Source organism: Protopterus annectens, chromosome 7.part0 (assembly GCF_019279795.1).
Source record: "Protopterus annectens isolate FY-2018-M chromosome 7.part0, PAN1.0, whole genome shotgun sequence".
Taxonomy (NCBI): domain Eukaryota; kingdom Metazoa; phylum Chordata; order Ceratodontiformes; family Protopteridae; genus Protopterus; species Protopterus annectens.
This window is the reverse complement of record NC_056739.1, coordinates 1,105,407,127-1,105,429,626: the sequence shown is the minus strand read 5'-3', so window position 1 is coordinate 1,105,429,626 and position 22,500 is coordinate 1,105,407,127. Positions and strand designations below refer to the sequence as shown.

Below are 22,500 nucleotides of genomic sequence, written 5' to 3'. Positions count from 1 at the left end.
GTTCTATTCTCGAATGTTCATATGTTTTTGGATCCTTACAATCCTTTGCCTGTCAAGGGTTCTTGGTGAGCTAGGTGGTTGAAAAGAAGGGGATTTCCAAAATGGCAGTATTGCACTGAAGACTGATCACAGCATCTTCTGATCACTTCTCCCTAACACTGTGTCCCCCCAAATCAAACTAACTACACCTCTGTCCCCATGTTTTGGTTCATTAATAGTGCGTACATCTGTAGTGATAGGCTTGTGGTTCTGGTGGTGAATGGCAGGTATCTTGGACCTACCTTATTAGGTTTTAAGTGGTCTAAACTTCTTGATTGGGTTGGATTTTAAGGGTTAAAATGCAGAAAGTCGATAGAAAGTAATGTGAGCAGAGATTGTGAACATTCCTTGAAAGACAGGCAATCTGTACAGATGTGAAAAGCTAGAAAGTTTCTATAGTTTTGGGGGGGGGGTATAGAAGCTGAAATTTTGCTGGAAGTTATTTTGTTACATTTTGGAAACCACTAGAATTTTCTATGATTTTGTGTGGTCCACCTCATCCCATTTATTGTGGTCATCAGGATGCCTTTTATAGTCTCCCTTTTCAAAGTTCTGCTTTTTCTTAGTCTACAGATTGCAAAGTCTTTTAAAGATATAAAAAGAAAGGTCATGGTGTTTATTACTGCATGACGTTAATTCCACTGTCCCCAATGTACATTTAGTGTGATGCAGAAATGTCTGCAGATACCCTAGTTCTACTGAAACCCACAGCCCCAGCACCAGGGTTCCATTGGGTCCAGAGATCTAGCAGGTGTACTGCTCCAGGGGCTGGTATTCTTAGAGTTCTATGGCAGCTGCAGCCATCTCCACAGTGGCCTGCATTGGTCTCTGCTCCCACCCAGGCCATGTGGCTGTCATTTGACCTTCTCTTACCCTCTCAGCCTCTCCAAATTCTTACTGGGCATTCCCTTTGAGTGAGGGATCAGGGAGGGAAGAAGATACAAAGCTTCTCAAAAAAAACAGCCATGGAGGAAGTCCCACTGGACCATCTACAGCTTGCATAGTGTTCCAGATCCTTTTTATTTTTATAGAATTCTAGCAAATTTATGTCAATCTTGATTTAAACAACTTCAGTACTTTGATTCCCAATGAGTCCTTCCTCGTGGTCACCCATTTGTTTGTGTACTATATGACCTCAGATGTATACAAACTTGATTCAAACACAGTAGACTGCACATTTTAACACAAGTTTTATTACTAAGAGTAAATTTAACCTGTACACGTAGGTAATTGAAGAGATAAAGAATGTGTGGAAATGTGAAAAACGTAAAATAATCTTGCCCCCCCCCCCCCATATTCTGACTCCACAGTTGTTTCACCGTGAACTGAGTGTGACCATGGTCACATCAATAAAATAGTGACTGCTTTTATTTTGCTACCCTAGGTCTTTGAGTGTACTAAATTATGTGGCTTCTTGATCTTGTATACCACTGCAATAAGTAGAAAGCGAACATTTGCTGAAAACACAACTCGAGCAAGTTGCAGTACCCCCCCCATTAATCAGTTCATATCTGAGCAAGAATAGTTTGGATATGGTGTTAGGATTTCTATTAGTGAAAAAGTTGCAAAGCATTTGTTAATGTTCCTATCCTATCAGGTAAGATCCAGTTAGTATGAGTTTCTTGCCTATCCTTTTGGCTGTACTACCCCTGTGTTGGTTCCACTAAAAGCATGCTAGTCCTAGCTTTCCACCACCTGATGCTACAGGGTGCCAGAATGGTTTGCTTTTTAAACTAGTTTCTAGCGACCTACTCACAAAACAATCTTATTGGGGGGGGGGTGTGCTTCACATTTTCATTCTGACCGTCTCCATCCTGTTGGTCAGGTATGATATTTGTAGGCTGCTCCCTAGATGTTGGCGTATGTCCGAACACTTTTTTGTAGACTTTGGGTTGTTTTTTTGATAGCTTATTCCAGTAGTTAGCTTGCATCCTGGAGCCATGGGTTCAATGGTAGCTGTAGTCGGGGTCCCTTATAGTAAGTACCAGAAGAAGCTGATGAAGATGTTAAGGCTACGGTGGTCTTGGGGCAGTAACCATATTAGACTCTATGATTGGGATATTTCAGGCTTGCGGAAAGCAGTGTCTGATGTAGTAGCTTTTCCTTGTTAACTTGCTTATTGTAGGCTCGCTCTTTCCCTTCCTGTAGCTGCACAGTTGACCATTGCTGCTTTGGCTCTGGGGGGATCAGAGTTGAAGTATCTCAGATGCTTGAAGGCACGGGCAAGGATAGACGTGTCCATTCAGAGGGGGGTATGCATGGGCACACCTGTTGATTAGTCCTTGGTGGTGGATACTAGAAGAAATTTGGAATATGTTTTCACAAGGAGATCTTTGGCTGAGTTATATGCTGAGGGGTGTATGATATATTGCAAGCCTGTTACATGCCACCCGTTAGATGGCACAAGGTGTGAACGGGGAAAAAGTTTTGGCCTCAAAGCAGAAAACTGCACCAGGGTGCCTTTATCTCCTACAGGGCCCCGAACATGGGTTTGGACTTGCTCTGCTAGCTGCAAAGGCAGGCTTGGCAGACCGTTTGAGGAGAAGCCATGTTCTTGAGGTTAATAAAAGCTGAATTCTCTAAGCAGCTGCAGGATTATGGTTTAGATGTTCATAGATATTTACTAGGCTATTGATCTGTGAGGATCTTAAGAAGTCTAGCATTTCATCCCATGTTTTGTTTTTTAGCCCTTATATTTTCACACAACCCATAGTCAGGCTAAACAAAGAATATGTTGAGATATTTTCCTTCTCCAGGAGAGACAGGCGTGCTAAACCAGGGGTGATTTTTGTAGTTACCATTCATTAAGTTATGTTTGAAGAGAATAAGAGAAATACTTTGCTTTGTGTGGAGTGGAAGACTGTTTTGAAGCTATTTTCTGTACTAGAACATGCTGGAGGGCTAGGTAATGTATTTATTTTAGAAAAGAGATTGCAATCCATTGAATCTATATTTATGATACTATTGGACTTGTGATAATGTAATATGTCTGTTAAGGCTCTATATATGACTCAGAGGCGTCTTCTCAGTATCCTGTATGTTTCTGAAAAGTGGGACAAGGCTTTGAGATGGTTGTTGTTTGTCTTTTTGGCTTTTCCCGGTTAGGGGTCGCCACAGCAGAACTCCGGTCCGCTAATGATTGGTAGTAGATTTTTATGGTGCCGAGTTGCCAGCCCGACGCCCAACCTTCAGCGAAGGCACGCCCATTCACGCATGTCTTTCGGAGGCCACTCTAATGCGGGGAGGACATGCAGACTCCACAGGAGGTACTCCAGCCGAGAATCGAACAGGAGAACCTCTTGCTGTGAGGCAACAACACTACCTCTGTACCACCGCGGCTTTTGAGATGATCCGCATAGTTTATATAATTCAGCCGTTGGTGTTGTTTTTTTTTTAAGTTATAACAATTGTTTGGACAGGGGCATACCAAAAGGGGCATTATATTTAATAATAAGTTTGGTGAGTGAAGTAAAGTATAACAATTCCTTTCCTGGACATGGAAACAATCATTTTGAATGTAAGTTGTGTGATGAAAAGAGACTTGCTTAGAGTATTGAATACAGTAGTGAACACGTTGTGATTTAAAGTACAGTTTGTCAGCATAGGTTCCTACAATTCTCAACTTTGAGGTCAGTTTTTGGGGGTGGTGGTTATTTGGTCGATGTGATGTTTACAAGGGGAGTCGTGCTTGCTGAAGAGTCCAGTTATAGATTTGTTGACAATATGACAAAGCATACAGGTATACATTTCTTGATAATGTGATAAATGCACTTTTTTTGCTTATGAATATTCATCTTAATACTTTATATTTACGATGAACTCTGGCTGCAGAAACCAGCCCTGCCATTCAGTCCTCTGCCATCTTTCTCCATGCCTGACTTTTGTTCGCTCCACAGCTGAATTCCACTTAAGCAACTTGTTTTGGGTGCATATTTTAGGGGTTGGAAGCCTGGTAAAGTTTTCTGTGGTAAATAGTTGTATCACTTGCAGTGTCAATCATCTGCAGCTGCATTATGAGTTGCTCAGAATTTTCATTTTCAAACACTTCGGAGTGCTGACCACGGCCGATGTAGAAGTAAACCAGTCATGACCAGAGTGTGAGATGAGCACCAGAATCAGTGTGTGTGATTAGGGTGGGTGGCACAAAAAGTGTTCTGCTTCATCTCTGTGTGCTCTGCATTATTCATTGGAGCTGCTTTGTATTTGCTGTTCTGCATTCTCAGAGATTGTGCTTGAAAACAAACTCCCTTGGTTAGTACTAAATTATTTAGTGATAGGAACTTGATCAGGTGGTGTTATGTGTTGAGGCATTGTGAATTTGTCTGACATGTTTGCTGGATACATTTTGAAATTTGCAGTAATAATTAATGTTAAGAATTCTGTCTGAGCTTGCAGTGTAGTTTAAATCTGTCTTTACCTCAGACTCTGGCTGAAGAGGGGATAATGGCATTGTGAGTAAACTTACATTCCCATTTGTTGACTGTAATGAACATGGAGAGAGGGCATGGTGCTTTCATTTAATGTGAAAAATGATGGCATATGGGTGAGTTGAAGAGAATATTTGGACTGTGGGATCAACCTCTGGGTATTTTATTTAAATTGTTTCCACTTGTATGGGTCCTTTGATTTTTCTTAGCCTGTTTTTGTTTGAAAAGGGAAGTGTACGTTTAGTTTTCGTACACAGCAGAGTGTGGTGCCTCAGTGAATGCAGTGTGACAACCACAGTGGTGGATTCAGTAGTGTACAATTGCATATAAATGGACATTATCTTTCTATGATAAAGGTTATGGTGCATTTATGTCCATGGTCTCAGTAGTGTAGTGTTCTACCCCCATGTGACAGCATTGCATATCTTGTCTTGCTTAGAAAGGTGGCTTTAGTTTAACCTTACAACAGGGGTATTGACAGCAGGCAGTATGTACTGGTATTTGCCCTGTTGCTAAATGGTCTGTCTACATCCTGGCTGAATGCTGCCCTGTCGACAGGACAGTGTCATTCCTCTGGGTGCTGTGGTAGTTTTCCCATAACATAGTCTTCAAGAACTAGCACTAGGTTGGAAAGGCGGTGAACCAGTTGAGTGTGGGGTGCCCAAGATATTTGTATACTTTTTTACTTTGTTTTGCTTCTTAGCAGTGCTAGCACATCCTCTTCAGTGCAGTCACCTGCTGCCTTAATTACTTGTTCCTGTGTGCAGTTATGTTTTTTTTTTTTGGGGGGGGGGGGCTTTTCCTTGATCCCTAAGCCATTCCAAAATCTTTGTCACTGGAGTTGCAGATGGAAATTGCCTTAGCTGTGGCACTAGTAGAATTGTTTTAATGACCACTCATACAGATTGGGCGAAGAGCAAGCTGTTGAACACATCAGTAGTGGGATAAAGGGACGAAGAGCAAGCTGTTGAACACATCAGTAGTGGGATAAAGGAAAGTGCTGATTGGGTGGGGGTGGTAGGGATCTGTGAACGAGTCAAAGTGAGAAGTACAGAGTTTTGCATTACAAATAAGGAAAGGCTTTGTTATAACATTTTGTGTGTGCACTCATCTTCTCTTCTGGAGTTCTTTCCCACTGTTAAGCTGAAGGCCAAGTCTTAAATCTGCTTTGTTGCAGCTTAACCTCTCCTGCCAACCCCAAGCCTGCAAACTTTTAAGTGCCATTTGATTTCTGAGCTACTGATCACTAGAAGTGTTTTGCACAATTTTAATGCTAATTCAGTCTCACTGCATATGTGCTTTTATGCTGGAAAGCCACTTTTCCATTGTTGGGACAGCTTGTATCTATTTTATGCCTCTTCACCTCTTTCCCCAAGTGCACTTGCGTAAACTACTGATGTCATTGTGGACAGGGTGGGATTCACCCACTGTTTACATATATAGGGTATTACAGTTGCACCCCCCCCATCTGTTCTGTGGACATGTTGGCTTTGTTTTGTTTTTGATGTGGTAATTCTTGATTTCTCCTTCATCGTTTTTTTTCTCTCTGCATTTTTATCTGTGTGGCCCCCCTAAAAAGGATGCAGCATTTTACATACTTTGAGGAGGAAAATTGTTTTACTTTTTCTAGAACAGCTGCAGCATTGTAGAACATCAGTGGTTAATCAAACTCCAGTTTCAGTCACAACAAAGAATTGTTTGTGGGTAAGAAACATCAAAAGATTCCTTGGCAGGGGTTGGGGGAAGGGCGTGCTGCTCATAATAGGTGGCTTTCAGATGGGAAAACTAAGTGTCTGTTGCCCTAGCATGACAGGAGCCTTCCCCGCTCCCAGACACCCCCTCCACCTTTAGCCAGCATTAATTTGCAGAGCTAATCTGATCGGCAGCCCAAAAATTCAATTTAATGACCTGCTTTGGTGCGGGTAATATGATTTTACAGCCTGTCGTGGTCAAGCAAAGGCACAATTTACATAATGTTCTGCAGGGATTAGGTTGTCGGAGTTGCTATGGTAACTTAACAGGGAGATGAATTGAGATTTTTCTTGGCATAAATTGCCCAGTGGCACTCGGGGGAGGGCTTAGTTGCTTTTGAGGGAGTTTGATGAATGGGTAGGATTGCTTGGAGGGTGTAATGCTCCATAAAGCCTGCCCTATTATGTTCCACGCAATAATTCGTTCTGTGACTGATAAAGTCTGACAGGGACAAACTGAGCTGGATGTGTTTAGAAAATGAATTTATTTCTTTAAGACAAGCAGATGCTCAAAGATGTTCTTCGGTGCTTTTAGTCAGAAGTTGTTTGTTTCTGAAAAGTGTTGGGTTGGGGGATGGGGAAATCAGAGTCACAAGATTGTCACTGTCTTCATTTGTTCAGTATTTTAGAATATAATAAGATGAGCACGATTTAGTACAATTTGCTTGTGGTACTTTTTTTTTTTGTGAGAGATGGTCATAGTAGCAAGTAGTTTATTTGTACCTCAAAAAATATAAAACTGCTGGACTGTGTTTAGGACTTTAATAACTGGGCCTTTTGTTCTTTAGCTGTTGGAAGCAGTTTATCTTCTCAGACATGTAAAAAAAAATGTTTTAAAAGATTTGTTCTAATACCGTCAGACCACTGTCAGTAAGCAGCCACTGATAAGCAGCCTTTTGTGTATTCTGTTAAGAGTATGGTTTAAATGTCATTCAAATGTGTATACATCTGTTTTTATGTGTTGCATGCAGATGAGCATTACATCTACAGAAGTTTGTTATTTGCGGAAAAGCCTGAACTGCTTTTGAGGTGTACAAGTCGATATTCTGCTGGAAGTTTTGTGCGTTTCTTATTTGAGTATCTCTTAAGAGATAGATGTATGCCCCAAAAGTGAAGTGTGTGTCTCGGGTGTTTGCTGATGAGTTGCTTTATTTCTCCTTGTTAGTTTTAGTAGTGCAAATTCAAGCAAATGCATATTCAGCTCTACACTGTTGTTTTAAGAAATGACTAAAAATATTTCAATGTGTTGGTCTGCATGTTGTAGGGAGACTAGTAGTGTAAATGTTTTAGGCTTAGTTAAATATCTGAAAGAGTTCTGTTAGCAGTATGTATGGGAAAGTGTGTAGCCAAAAAGCAACGCATGCTTTGTAAGCCTTTTGGGGTCTATAACTATGGGATTTTCTTTCCTGGTAGGCACCCTCTAGTTCTATTGAAACCTAATTAAACGTGACAGAAGCAAGTACCCTTTTGTCTAGATGATCTCATTTCCTAGGATAGCAGATTAATATTTTGCACTAGTTTGTTTAAAAAGATTATTTCCTGGCATTTGATCTTTTTGTAGTTCTTAGTCATTTGGTATTGTTTCAGCTTGCATGGTTTTTGCAGTCATTTTGCTGGATGTTTGTGCTGATAGGACTTTGTTGAAGTTGGATCACAAGGTGTTTTGACAGCTGCTTAGTGTCCCAGGATTCCAGAAATTTATAAAAGGAAATTTTTTTTCCTTTTTTGTTTAAATTTCGGTGTACATGTTTGGCTAGTGTTGACAATGTTAAGATAATATCATGAAAGGATTTTGGTTATGTAATTGTGGAATTATACTAACCTAATTAGAAAATAGACAATACTTTGTTTTCTTGATGAAGTAACATATAGTCATGGGCAAAAGCAAATAGTTTATGGTCTATAGTTTGGTATCATCAGGGACTTGCTGCAAGAGGTCTTCTGTTAATCTGCAAGAAATTTTAGTCGTAAGACAACATGTTTTGAGAAACTGGGACCATTTCTGGACCACTTGTCTGCCGCAGTGCTGGTGGGTTTGCTGCTGTTGCTTATGGCAGTGTAGTGACCTTGATTACCCACTTGCATACTGTACAGATGACTTAACCTGACCAATGTTATTGGGTCATCACAAGAGGCATACATACATGCGGTTCTTAGCCAGAAAAAAATTAATAGAAATAAATGTTTTATTCTTTACCCCTTGGTTTTATTATTGCAAACTAAACTTGCATCTTTTTTGACCAAATTAATCCCGTAAAAGATTTGGCTACTTAGTCACCATGGATGCTGAGTATTTCTTCTAACAGGGTTTTACCTGCTGAGCCAGTCCAACTAAATAAGTGCTGCTACTAGTAGGGGATATAAAAACAAATACCCATATTTCACTACCTGAGGAGGACTGGGGAAAGAGAACTGGACTTTATCTGCATCCCCCAGCTAGTAAGTACATGGGGAAGTTCGTGTCACTTAACAGGAAGTGGATGAAGCTTGTTATAATCTACAGTAGTATGGTAGTAAGTAAAAGGAAAGAGCAGCTCTCCAACCTGTACACTGATGATGACGATGTCACCACCTGATGATGTCCATGTCGTGGTGATTCTCCTTCGCTGAGGGCTTACTTTATCCATTGACCTTTTTTTTTTTTTTTTTAAGAATGTGTAATAGCAAAGCGACAATTTTGTTGGGTACATGGGGGAACAAGCTTTTTTGTTAATGTGGACAGTTTTGGTTATAAGGACTTTTTTCCTCCCAAGTACATTGTTTTGTAAAAAAAAATATTCCCTGATCTGTTGAGCAACTGCAAGGCTTAAAATACATTGTTTTTGGGGTGATAGGATTCTGCAGTGTTTAGGCCTGTTTTGTTATGGTCCTGGAGGGGGTTAGCAAGACCTTTCCCATTAAAGTGTTGGAAATGTCTCTGGTGCATTTGTGTATTGAGTCTGTGTGGGATGCTTACATTTGTGAGGACCAGTTTCCCCTTTTGATAAAGCACAATGAATTCTTACGGTTGGATGTTTGTTTGTCTTGTTAGAAGAAGTGTGTATGAATTGCCACAGAAATGGCTACCCTTTACTGCCTTATTTAACCCAAAGAGTTGTGTGATGAACTACTTTGTTGTTAACTTGTATTTGTTGTTCAGTTCTCTAACCATTACATTTGGTTTGTTTCCTGCTTTGTTTGTATTGCATGTGTGTTTGAAGGTATGTTTGTCTACAGAGGGACTTGGGAGATCATAACCGGTAATAATGTAGGCTATGTAAAGTACCAGAAAATATCCAGTTATTTTAATTTTATGTATATTGGAGAAGTACAGACAAAATTGCACCCACAGCAGAAGAGGAAATAAAATAGAATGTAATTGAGCTGTTAGTGAGCTTTCAGAACAGCTGCATGCCCTTTGCTAGGTCTCTGGATATGTTGAGATTGTGTATTTGATGTTCTTGACTAAAGACCTGACACTTGATTTAAGGTTAGCCTTTTTGGAGCTGTTGAATGAAAGTACCAACTGATGTCTGGCTAAAAAATAGAGCTGTTGAAATGTCTGTGTTGCAGTTTAAAATGTGCAGATAAAGCAGAAATAACATCATATATCAGAAACCTATAATTAGGCCATATATGGGGTTTATAGGATTGAATACATCTGTTTACAAATGTACACAATGCAAATGTATGGAAAATAGTGCTTTGCAGCTGTGTTCAAGGTGAAGAGTTGTCTTGTTTTATTGTTATTTCTGGTTGTTAGTAGATGTGTCAAAAAACATGTAATAATATAAAATTGGTTTAGTGTTGATCTTTCGAGATGAAGAAGGGACCCAAGCAAACGTATCCAGAGATTCACACATTTTAAGTATCTCTTATTCACATGTAAAACAGATGTTCTAGTAGAAAACACTGCTGTCTTTTTTTTTTTTTAATTAAGTAAAAATTGTAAGAAAAACCTAGCCAAGCTACATTTTTCACTGTGTGGCACCATTACCCTGTTGTAATGGAGGCTCATGGGGTATATGCAGATAACCTTAAGGGCATAGTGTTTCGGCTACATGACTGCTGAATGTCCATGATGTTGTTACTTTTTAAGTCTTTATAGTTACATTCAAGCCAGTAAAGCCAAACCCCACTAGATTTATTGTTTTTCAACATTACCAACTTGGTGAAGTTGGAGTGTCCCCTCCGAGATGATTATTTCACTGAACTCTATGTCTCTATCTCTTGTATGTAAATTAGAGGTTTTTAAAATGTGTGCATCTCTTGACATGGTTTCTTGAGTCCTTTATTTTTCATTTTCTCACTGTGCAACATACTACCATCTTATAGGTCTGGAGGTAAGAACTAGACTAGCTGCTCTTTAGGGCCATCTAAAGCCTAGCTAGTTTCCCTTTTGTGTGCAAATTAACTTAGCCCATTTGGCTAAATATTGGCCTTACCCATCCCATGGCAGATAACTTTAGCTTCTTGTGTTTCTCTTTGTATTACATGTTATGTTTGAAGATATGCAGCCTTTTAAGTAATTTTGTCATTGGTATTGTACCTTCTGCACCATTTACTTCTGTTTCTGTTGTGTAATTTATTTCCTGTATGTGCTCCTGCCTTTCAGGTAGCTGCCCTTTTTCCCCCTTGAACATATTCTTCCTTCTGCTACTTATGATGTTTATACATAATTTTTGTTTGTGTCTTTTAATGCACCCTTAACTCCATACTCCCACCCCCTCATCTGTCAGGTGTGAAGCAGTGATGTAAAGTTAAGTGTGTTGCTTTTAAGTTAGTGTTCTGTTGATGTAATGGGATTTTTAAGCATTTTAACAGACCACTTTGCTAGCAAGGTCTTAATATGTGGCAGAACTTTTATTGTGTTCATAACGTAAAATAAGGAACTGGTCTCATTTTTTGGAACAATTAAGAGTTATGCCTGCTGCTTTTATCATTTGTCCCTGTTTCCTAAGCACATTCCTTGCTTCTCCTGTATCAGTTGGCAGTATTTCCTGTTACTGCTCTATTTTGGCTGTCGGAGACCTTTAATATACCCTTGCTTGCTCTTATCTGTGCTTCCTTCTTCATAGCAGTTTCCTGACCTGTGGTTCCTGAGCTGTAGGTGGGGGAGTACCGGAGAAAATACAGGAGTGGTATTGGTTTTCTCTGTCGATTGTACCACTTCCCGTGTAGCACTTTAGAGAGAGTGCGGTTTTGTGTAATTGACAATATATGGCTGACTGCTGCACACTGGAGCAGGAAGGCATGTGGGTTTGCAGAGGTCGGGGGAGTGGTATTCAGATCATTTTAAGATAGAAATGAGAATGTTGCCTTCTTTTTAGGGTATTGGATATCATATTGATTCTTGTGGTCCAGAGAGCTCTAGCCTGCGTGATGCTTGTCCGACTTCACGAAGTTCTAATCCTTTTTTTTTTTTGTTTTTGTTTGTTTGTTTGTTTGTAGACCGAGATTGCCAAGAGGTTGAACACAATTTTAGCTCAGATCATGCCCTTTCTGTCACAAGAGGTAAGTAATCGAAAATGTTTTTTTTAATTGTTCTGTATGAAACTTTAGATGTACATATTTGCTCCTTTTGTTTCCTTCTGAATCGTTCAGGATTTCTTTGCTGGTGGAAATAGTCGGGCACACATTAAAATTGCTACCATGTTGTTGTTAGCATGTGCATATGTGTGTGCATGTATGTATATATGCATGTTTCTGTGTGTAATGTATATTAATGTGCATACACACACACACACACACACACACACACACTGTTGTCACAAACATAACTTTGCAGCAGTTGCCTCACTGATGTGCCGTAGTGTTTCATTGTAGCAAATGTTACCGTGCCTCTAAAAGCACTCTACTGTACATATTGTTCTATAAATATGTAGAATTGCAAGCTGGCTCCATAAAAAGGACAGAAGTCTTGTGTTGTAACATTCCATTAAAGAAATGTCAACACATTCCAGGTAAATCATTAGATACTAAAGTTAGATTTGTGCAAAGTACAAGCCCCAAGTGTTACTGCTGTAGAAGCAAAGGTAAGGGCTGGTGTCATTCTTGAACTGCAGAATGTTTCATTGTTCCTTAAGTTAATTCTTGTTTTCTAGTATTTAAAAAAGCGGAAATGAAGATCTTGTGGGAAAGAGAACTCTTCTTTATCACTTTGCTCGGAAGGGAATGGGGTCATAATAAATGCAATACGTATAGCAGTTTAATAAATGCAATACGTATAGCAGTTTCATTATGAAAACCTTGCTTTACATAAGCACTTAACAGCAGAACAAAAATGCGTGTGGTGTAGAAGGGACCTGTACAGCATGCCTGTACATATCCTGGCACAGATGACTTTATCACTAAGGCCAGTCAAGCACTGACTGGAGGAGGGCTAAATGCTTAATGAGTTCATAAGTGAATTCAACAGCAGTGATTTCTTATCTAATGATGTGTCTGTAAGATGTTTTGTTTTTATTTTTAATGCTAAAAAAAGGATTTTTTCCAGAGCTGTTGTGTCACCGGTATTACTGTATGACATGCACTTTCGGGAGCATATTGTGGTTCCTTCCTTTTGAGACTTTTTGGAGAGAACCATATAACCCATATAAGCTCTGCTTAGCAGGTGTAACATTTTCCAGTTTGCTCAAGCACCTCCGTCTCCCATGAAACCTCTGCCCCTCTTCTCATTTCTCAGATTATTCCTGCTGCTAGAAGTGTAGAGTCACATTTTAAATGGGTCTGATGGCCCCAGAGTGCTTTGATAATTTTTTACTGTAGAAAGTCTTTCCATTCCCTTGTTAGTTTTAAAGTTTTTTGTATGGCTCTGCTACCTTTGCTGTTCATTTTTTTCTTCTGTTTAAACTTTCCCACCAGGGGATAAGGCTACAAGTGACATCTGTAGGATACCTTGGCATTTGGCAAGGCCACTGTAAGCTTCTCTGTTAAACTTCCTTTTCTTCTGTATTAAAAAGCTGCATCTTTTTTGGGCATTCCACCCTTCAGGGTAGTGCGTTTTTTGTTTGTTTCTCTTCGGGGGGCTACTTCCTTTGCTGCTCTTTGCTTCCTACAGCAGTAACACTTGGGGCTTGTACGATTGGTTCCCTTCTGGGTTCCTGTTATAAACTTTCTGCTTGTGTTGGCCCTTGTAATGACCTTTTCTTGTTTCTGCAGTCTCTGCCCGCAGTTCTTTTGGTTGACCGGCTGCATTTACTAAATTGTTGGCCATATGAGCCATTTATGCTTTATCTTATGTGCATTATGTCTTTCACAGATCCAGATATACTAGGGTTTGACAGAATTCCTTCTCATCTCGTGTAGTTGTCAAGAGTTTTTGACATTTTTCGGCTACTGCCTTCATAGCTTGCTGGCCTTTGATTCCTTCCTGTCTGGATGTGGATTCTTCAGTCTTTCCACTTCAGGTTTTGGAGGAGTTTTCCAGCCTTTTATCAAAAATTCACCAGTAGGTCGACATTTTGATCTATCAGATTGATTCTTTGAGCATTTCTTGCATTTCATGACATCTTCGTTCTCCTCCGCTGCCAGAGTGACAGTTTGTGCTGTTACTTTTCTGCAACCTCATCATCAATTTGCCTGTGGGCCAGTCAGTAGTAATATCCCTGGTAATGGACCTATTTGCTCCAAGATGGCAAGACATTGCACAAGGTAAATGCTTGTTTATCTCCCCCTGGCTTGGGGGTACTATTAGACCTGTCTCCTTGTTGCAGACCTACCTCTGGTCCATTCATGCATTGGGCTGAGCATATCAGCATCAAGGGGTCATGCATTGTGTTCTCTGTCTTCACTGATTGTAGAAGCTCAACTGATTTTTTTTTTTTTTTGTCTGCATCTAACCCCCTGTTATTTTTAGGATCAAGGGCTGGTTGTGCATCCCAGTTCCACTAAGAACCTTAAGAGGAGCTTTTTCAGTATTTGTTGAGGGATCAGACTTATTGTTTGCAGTTTGTCCTCATCGTCTGAGCTGGAGGACTATTCTGAATGACACCTTCTGGAGGTTTAGCTTTATAACATTGTTTTTCTTTTGGTGCATCATAGGTTCATAGGTTCATACTAGGCTTTCTGCCCTAGGGCATTTATAAGCCTAGCCAGAATGTGTTTGGCTTTCGCCACCCATTTTAAATTTATTTTGCTATGCCCTTTTTCGAGGTTAGTATACTGTGCCTTTGTCTAACAGTGACACAGAAGTGATACCCAAGGTAAACCTACGATCTCCCATCCACTCATCAAGATTCCTCTTGAATAGAGTCAATGACGGACTCTGCCTAACCTGGACTGGGAATTTATTCCAGAGTGAAGGGAGCCTCTGGGTTATGAATCTGTCCCTCCAGCATGTCCTGTTTATTTCATTGCTGAGGTTCAAGTCTCTCGAGCGCGTAGCTCGATGGGATTTGGATTTTCTGAGGTGCAGCATGTCCATTAATTCTGGGTTGGACATGGCTTTATACGTCAGGCACAGATCGCCTCTAAACAGGCGGTATGCCACTGAGTAGAGCTGGAGTTTCTTTAACCGGGCAGCATATGGCATCTGTTTGAGCCCTTTGATCCTCTTGGTGAGGTACTTTTGGGGTCTTTCCAGTTGCTGCAGGTGTCTGGTAAGGTACATCCCAAAAGGGGCATTGTACTCAATTATGGGCCTGATGAGGGATGAGTAAAGAGGCACGATGACCTCCCCTGATCTAGATGTGAATCCCTTCATGATTAGGTGGGCTATATAAAATGTTTTTTTAACCACATGATCCAGATGTCAGTTTTTCTCTGGAATAGCCTGATGCCAAGAAACTATTCTCCCAGAACCTCGCCTCCCTGCAGTCTCAGATGTTAGATGATATGTAAGTGGTTGTTCTGCTGGTTGGCTTGTTGCGTTCATTAGAAATCTGTACAAGTGAGAGCTCATGATTTTATTTATTTATTATTTTTATGTAACATGTAACGGGAAAGTCTGACTTTTTCAGCAGATGCCTGGGGAGAAATGCTCCAGACACATGCCTTTGTAACGTGGGAGGAAACCAGAGCACCCGGAGGAAACCCACACGAACGCAGAGAGGACATGCAGACTCCACCAGAAGGCACCCCAGCTGAGAATCGAACCGGAGAGCCTCTTGCTGTGAGGCAACAATGCTACCGCTGCACCACTGCGCCATCCTTATTTTGGTTCCATCTCTTACTTGGTGCTACCTGACGACTGTTCCTTCTCTGAGTGCCAAATAGGGCATCATTCTCAAGAGTGGGGAATGTGCCAGTTTATGCCTTCAGACGTGACACATGATGCCTTTGAAATGTAACTTTCTGGTTGGAATACCATTTGCAGATGCAGGACAAGTTTTTCCCTCCCCCTCATTTCAATATTAAGTGTTGTGCTGAGGCGGTACTTCATGCTGTCTGTTAATAAGGAGGAAGGCAGCCAGTTTCATCCTTTGGACTAATGAACTCTAGATTTTGATAGATAGTGTTTAGCCTGGCCCATTTGTAGTGTATGTCTGGCTTTGCTACATTATGCACTGTAGATCTCTTGCTATAGTTTGCATGGAGTAGGTAACTATCCACCTGGTGATGGGAGATAGGTAAAGAGTATATTCTGTAACTACTGGATCCCACCCCATCCCTTGTGCTTTTTTCTTCCCTTGCAGAGTTGATGCTCCAGTTGCTGCTGACAAGGACTACTGCTATCCATCACAGTGGTCCTGTTTCTGTCCCAGTTAGGCTTTCAGTCTTGATAAGATTTGACTTGTGTTTTGTCTGAGTTCTAATTGAGCAGATACCTTTTTGACACATGTATGGCCTCCCTTTTCCCATTTTGCAGGGTGCTGTTAACATGGAATCCTCATCACTTCCTCTGTATTAAGGATCACACACACACACACACACACACACACACAGTCTTCATCCATCAATCTCTTATGCTTGGGGGTACAGTAGGCCCTTCATCTGCATCAAAGTCTCTGAGCTTTTTGGCCTTGTTGACAAGATTAGTGGGGGTGGACAGGGCATGGCTTCCTTGAATATGACATTTCTGGCAGCAGCCCTTTGGCTGTCCTTCAGTGTCTGACAGACCATTGGGTGTTGCAGACTCCTCTTGTTTGGAAGTTTTTACACCATGTTGGCATTTCCTTATGGTCTGTATTGACACAAACACTTGGCCTGTATAATGCTATTATCCCATGATAGACATCTATGTTATTTTACTGGATGCTGTTCAGTATACACTTTAGAAGGAATATTTATTGTGTTCTAATTTGCTTAGCAGTCATTAATTTGTTGTCTCACTGATTTATTGCATTTGTATTTTGAATTTTATTATACTCTACAGAAAACACCTAACAGCTACAGACTTCAGTCTGTATATCCTAACAGTTGCATTGTTTGAACTGTAGCTCACATGACATGGAATTAGGAAGTAACTGGACAGCTGCTCGGTAAATACTAGTACATGTTTACTGTTCTTATAAAGCATAGTTCCACTAAAACAACTAAAGGAAAATCTGTTTAGTCAGTCAGTGCATTTCACACAATGAGAGCAGGATTACAGCAGAAAGTGGTAAAAATCTTTGTACACTATCTTTAAATCAGGATGCATGTGCCTTGCCAAGGAGTTTTATAGATGTCAGTTGTTGCACATTTAAGTTGTGTGTATATGAGGGGCTGCCTGGCAGCTAGCATCTTCCCAGTGTTTATTTCCCAGTTGTGGCTTCTGTGAAAAGCATTCATGAAGGGAGCAGTCTTATTGCAATTGTGGACCCTGTGTTGCTTTTGGCATAGCAGTGAATGAGTTCTTTTGTTTTTTTGGGTTGGATTTCCCTGTGGGTCCTTCTGCTCTCTTGGTTAGCATTTTTCAGAGGTTTTGGAATGATTGACTGGAACATGGCCATCCACAGTTGCCCCCTCCTTAGTTCTTAGTGTGCACTGAGGCCACCATTTCCCTTTTGGCTGGTAACAGATGTCAGGGAGCTGCGTTCCTTTCTAGTCCCAGGCTTGTTACTCTTTGGGAGAGGGAAAAGTGGTTTATTGGACAACCTTCTTTGAGAACATGTTGGTAGAATAGGAATTGTGAATTACTGAGCTTGATGTTCATCGTGTTACCCTGCTGCAGTCATCACACTTGGGTTATCCTGCCGTCAGGCAGTCCCGCAGTCGGCCCGAGTTCCAAAGTCTTGGTCCGGCGTCAGTTGCTGTCACTTCTTCCCTGATGTCAGAGCGCCAGGGGTATATCAGAGGCATCCAACGCCATTTTCTTCTGTCTTTCTTGCCGCGCGGTGCCCGAAGCAGAAGCAGTTCGCAAGTGCCGGTCGGCCGACACCTGAGATTTTCGAATCGAGTTTCAGTCCGAAGTCTTCAAAGCTAAGTACCCCATTGGGGAACCTTTTCTTGCCTCGGTCCGATGTCAGAAAAAGTTAACAACTGCATTTCTTGTGGGAAGCAAATACCTCATAAGGACGTTCATTATTTTTGTATACATTGCCTAGGCCCAGACCACGACGTCACTGGTTGTCAGTTTTGTGCTAGGTTCAATAAGCGAACTATAAAGCGACGCTTTGATTTCGCACGACACTACTTCGGTAGAAAATTTAATTACAATATGCCATCGGAGCAACCGACTACCGGCGTGCATAAAAAATGCAAAGATAAAAACAGGCAGCCTAGATCCAAGCCAGACTCCGAGGCCTTGACTGGGCCAGTCGCCGGTTCTCTGGTTTTCAGTGAGGCGCCTACGCAGCCCATGGCTACCGCTGAATTGGATCCCTAGACCGCTTCGGATCCCCCAGCAGAGAGTTCTAGGCCAACACAGCCATTTTCTTCAGGCCCTACTGACGACATTGCAGTAGGGGTAGCCGGTGCTGTAGAAACACCTTTGGTTTCTGAAGGTATCTTCAGACCGACTACTCTCACCATAAAATCTTATGCTAAGCTTAAGACTCCTCTAAAACCAAAAAAGCCTACACTTCAGTCTCCAGGTCAAGGCCCTATGCCTAAGAAACAGATGCTTAAAATGGCTGAAGATTTGATTTCTTTGATCAGGGGTTCCCAACCCCCCCCCCCCAAACAAAAGGCCTGGACAAGAGGAGGATTATGCCTCCTCTGATCAAGTGTCTGTTTCCTCAGGCTCCTCTGAGGAACAGGATTACTCCTTTCCCCCTTATGAAGATTCTGATGCTGAAGACTCCATTCCCTCAGCTTCTTCCCCTGAAGATTATTCCTTTGGGGAAACCTTACATACCATGAGGGAACATTTCCACTGGGAAGGTCAGGACTACTACGACTCAAAGAAAAGGCTGCGAGAGTTTCTTTTACTCCCCCAGCACAGACCACTTGCTATCCCCCCAGTTTTGGACATTGTGGATGATGTTTTCTTAGAATATAGTCTAAATCCAGATTCTGTGCCTCCTGCTCCAGCTAAACCAGATAGATACTATAGAGTGCCTGACTCACAAATTCCTGTACAAAAGCCCTGTTGCTGATCCAGAGACAATCTCCCAGGGTCCCAAAGGGGCTAAGGCTTCTATGGCTAAAAATCCTGTACCCTCAGAAAGGGACTCCAGAGCTCCAGATAGGTGGGGGAAGAAGGTTTACACCTCAGCTACTCGCTATGAGAGTACTAAAGTGTCAATTTCACATGCTTAAATACCAGCAATTCCTAATGTCTCAAATAAAACAAAAGATGGGCACGCACCCTCAACAGTCTGAATTCAAGGAAATGCAAGATCTGTTGCATGCAGCTGAACAGTTGGGCAAACATACTTTACAATGTGGTTTTGATGCCTTGGAAGCTTCCTCTAGAGCAGCTGTTACTGGGTCTGTTATACGTAGACATGCTTGGTTAAAGGAACAATCTTTGCCTGATCATGTTAAAGCAAAGTTACTGGATGCACCCTTACAGCAGGATGTCTTATTTGGGGTTAAAGCAGAGGAGGTTTTAAAGAAAATGGAGGATAAGGCAAAATCTATGCACACGGTCAAAGGTTTCTTACAGGTACAGCCCCCACGCTTCAGCAGAAATTGGCCAACAAAAAATTGGTCCCTTCCAGCTTCTGACAGACCATAGAGGGGTAAATACAGGCGCCCAAGGGGCAGAGGACAAGCACAAATCCCTTACAAACCTCGCCAATGTGGCACTGCAGCACAGAAGGGAGGAGAAGACAGGTCCCAAACTACTAGAAGGCAAACACAATGACTTAAACGTCAAACTGCCAAGCAAAACTCTCTTGGCAGCTCCCTTGGGAGGAAAATTAGCACTTTTTGCAGACAAGTGGCGCATTGTCACAAAGGACAAATGGGTCCTAGACATTATCTCACACGGATACAGATTCCATTTCCACAACTTGCCAAGGATAAAAGGAATGCCAAACCTGCCAGAAAATCAATGGGCAGAGGCACAAAAACAAATTACAGCTCTCATGGACATGAGAGCCATTCAACTGGTACCTACACAGGAGCAAGGCCAAGGATTTTACTCAAGGCTCTTTCTAGTCCCCAGAAAGGACAATGCTTGGAGACCCATTCTAGACCTTTCAATTTTAAACACCTTCTTGCAAGTACCCAAATTCAAGATGCTAACACTACAGCAGCTTCTTCCCATGTTGGGCAAGAAAGCTTGGCTAGTAACGTTGGACCTCAAGGAGGCATACCTGCATGTCCCTATCAGACAAAGTTGCAGAAGATACCTCAGTTTCATTGCAGGTTCAACCCATTACCAATTCTCTGCACTGCCCTTTGGCTTATCTACTGCGCCCAGGGTCTTCACAAAATGCCTGGCACCAGTAATTGCATACTGCAGACTAAGAGGAATTCAAATATACCCATACCTGGACGACTGTCTCATCCAAGCAGAAAGCAAGGACATTGTCTTACAACACCTGGCTTTTGTAAAACATCTTCTAAGTTGCCTAGGGTACACAGTAAACGAAAAGAAATCAAAACTAGTGCCCTCACAAAATATGACATTCCTGGGTGCCAGCTTGAATACAACGGCCCAGATGGCTTATCTGACGCCAGACAAACTACAATTAACTCAATACTTCAGAACAATGGCAAGAAAGACCCAACTCCCTGCAAGAAAAATTTTGCAGGCCTTGGGCTTCATGGCATCTTGCATACTACTAATACCATTTGCAAAACTGCATATGAGGAAATTACAATGGTACCTAAAAAGCGTATGGACTCAACACATCCACAGCTTGGAAACAATTATACCTCTCATTCCCTGCCTTCAAGGACCTCTTACATCCAGGACAGCTTATCATAAGGACAGACAACACCACAGTAATGTGGTACATAAACAAACAAGGGGGCACACATTCCTACCCTCTATGCAGGCAAGCAATGACCTTGTGGAACACAGCACTGGCTTACCAAGTTCAATTACAAGCTCAATTCCTGCCAGGAAAAAAGAACACATTGGCAGACGACCTAAGCAGAAACATCAAAGATCCCCACGAGTGGAAACTGGATCAACAAGTATTCGCAATGATAGCTCAAAAATGGGGGCACCCAGACATAGACCTGTTTGCCAGCCCTCAAAACTATCAGCAGAAACATCAAAGATCCCCACGAGTGGAAACTGGATCAACAAGTATTCGCAATGATAGCTCAAAAATGGGGGCTCCCAGACATAGACCCGTTTGCCAGCCCTCAAAACTATCAGCTAACAAAATTTTGCACAAGGACTTTTCACCATAAAGCTTGGAAAGAGGACGCACTCTCATTCAGTTGGAAAATGCTGACAGTATATGCCTTTCCTCCATTACCCTTTCTCACAAAGGTGTTACTGAAAGTCAGGATGGTGAGACCCCGAATGATACTCATTGCCACAGACTGGCCACGCCAGCACTGGTACCCACTATTAAGGAATATGGCCCAGGGCCCACCATGGATTCTACCACAAATTACCCACCTGCTCACCCAGCAAGACAATCAGATTCTACACAGCCAGCTCAAAACCTTAAACTTGGCTGCATGGCAAATCACCTAAGCAACCAGCCAGCTCCTCTCTCACAAGCTGTTATGGATGTTATTCTGGAGGCCAGGAGGCCCAGCACCAGGAAAGCCTACTCAGACAAATGGAAAAGGTTTTGCGCCTGGAACCAAGCTAAAGGCCAAAATACCCTTCAGCCTGACATACCTCAGATTCTACAATACTTAACTGAGATGTTACACAAAGGGCTTTCTTTTTAATCTGTTAAAATCCACGCCTCCGCTATTTCTGCTCACTACAACACGGATCCTCCCGTATTTTCACATCCACTCCTAAGGCAGTTTCTCAGAGGGGCCAAAAACATTAGGCCCCCAGGAGAGCACCAACACCTACTTTGGGACCTCAACTTTGTTCTGGAAAAACTCACGCTACCTCCTTTTGAGCCAGCCTTCTCAGCTGACTTAAAGTTTATATTATGGAAGACTGCCCTGCTGCTAGCAATTACTTCAGCTAGAAGAGTTTCAGAGCTTTAGGCACTAATGGCAGTAGAGCCTTTCCTCATTTTTCATCAAGACAGAGTTTCTTTACGAACTAACCCCTCCTTTATGCCTAAGGTGGTATCCAGTGTGGCTCTAAATCAAACCATCCATTTACCCACCTTCTTTCCAAATCCACAGAACAAAGAAGAAAAGACTCCTGCATTCCTTGGACATTCACAGGCAGCTACGTTACTACTTGGATAAAACTAAGGTTTTCAGAAAATCTGACCAGCTTTTTGTATCCTATGCTACAGCATCACAAGGAAAGATTATCTCAAAACAGACCATTTCCAAATCAATAGGACATTGCATACGTTTTTGCTACACCCGCCATGGAAAACCAGTTCCTGCTACCATAAGGCCCCACTCTCCCAGGGCAGCAGCTACATCTGCAGCCTTCCTCAGGGGTTGCCAAACAAGGATATTCTGGAAGCTGCAACTTGGAGTTCAGTACACACCTTCACCAAACATTACCACTTACCACTTTACTCTAAGACTAGAGCTGGCTTTGCCACTGCAGTCTTGCAGGGCTTTCTAGCCTCCTCTAAACCTGTTTGACTCCACCTCCCATCCTTGGCTTTGGGATTCTACCTAAGTGTGATGACTGCAGCAGGGTAACACGATGAACATAGTACAGTTTTGTACCTACCATAAATGTAAAAGTTCGAGTGTATACCCTGCTACAGTCCAGGTTACCCTCCATCCCCTCTGAACTAGCTGAACTTCTCTGTACCACTCTGTGGTGTATTTGCTTGTACCTAAGGCTTTTGTTTTATTTTTCCATATAGCCATGTGTGTGTGTGTGTGTGTGTGTGTGTGTGTGTGTATGTATATATATATATATATATATA

At 41.8% G+C, this 22,500-nt stretch overlaps 1 protein-coding gene across 14 annotated transcripts in view; it reads left to right on the top strand.

Annotated features, from left to right (window-relative positions):
* The window catches only part of TLE3 (TLE family member 3, transcriptional corepressor), a 230,508-nt gene that overhangs the window by 27,866 nt on the left and 180,142 nt on the right, over window positions 1–22,500 (top strand). For 13 of the 14 annotated variants that reach the window (XM_044077689.1, XM_044077688.1, XM_044077680.1 and 10 more), the window contains exon 5: window positions 11,648–11,710. In XM_044077689.1, the coding sequence (XP_043933624.1) occupies window positions 11,648–11,710 (63 nt within the window). Of the gene's footprint in view, window positions 1–8,634; window positions 8,657–11,647; window positions 11,711–22,500 lie in introns of those variants that run through there. The other variant, XM_044077690.1, reaches the window with a different exon arrangement.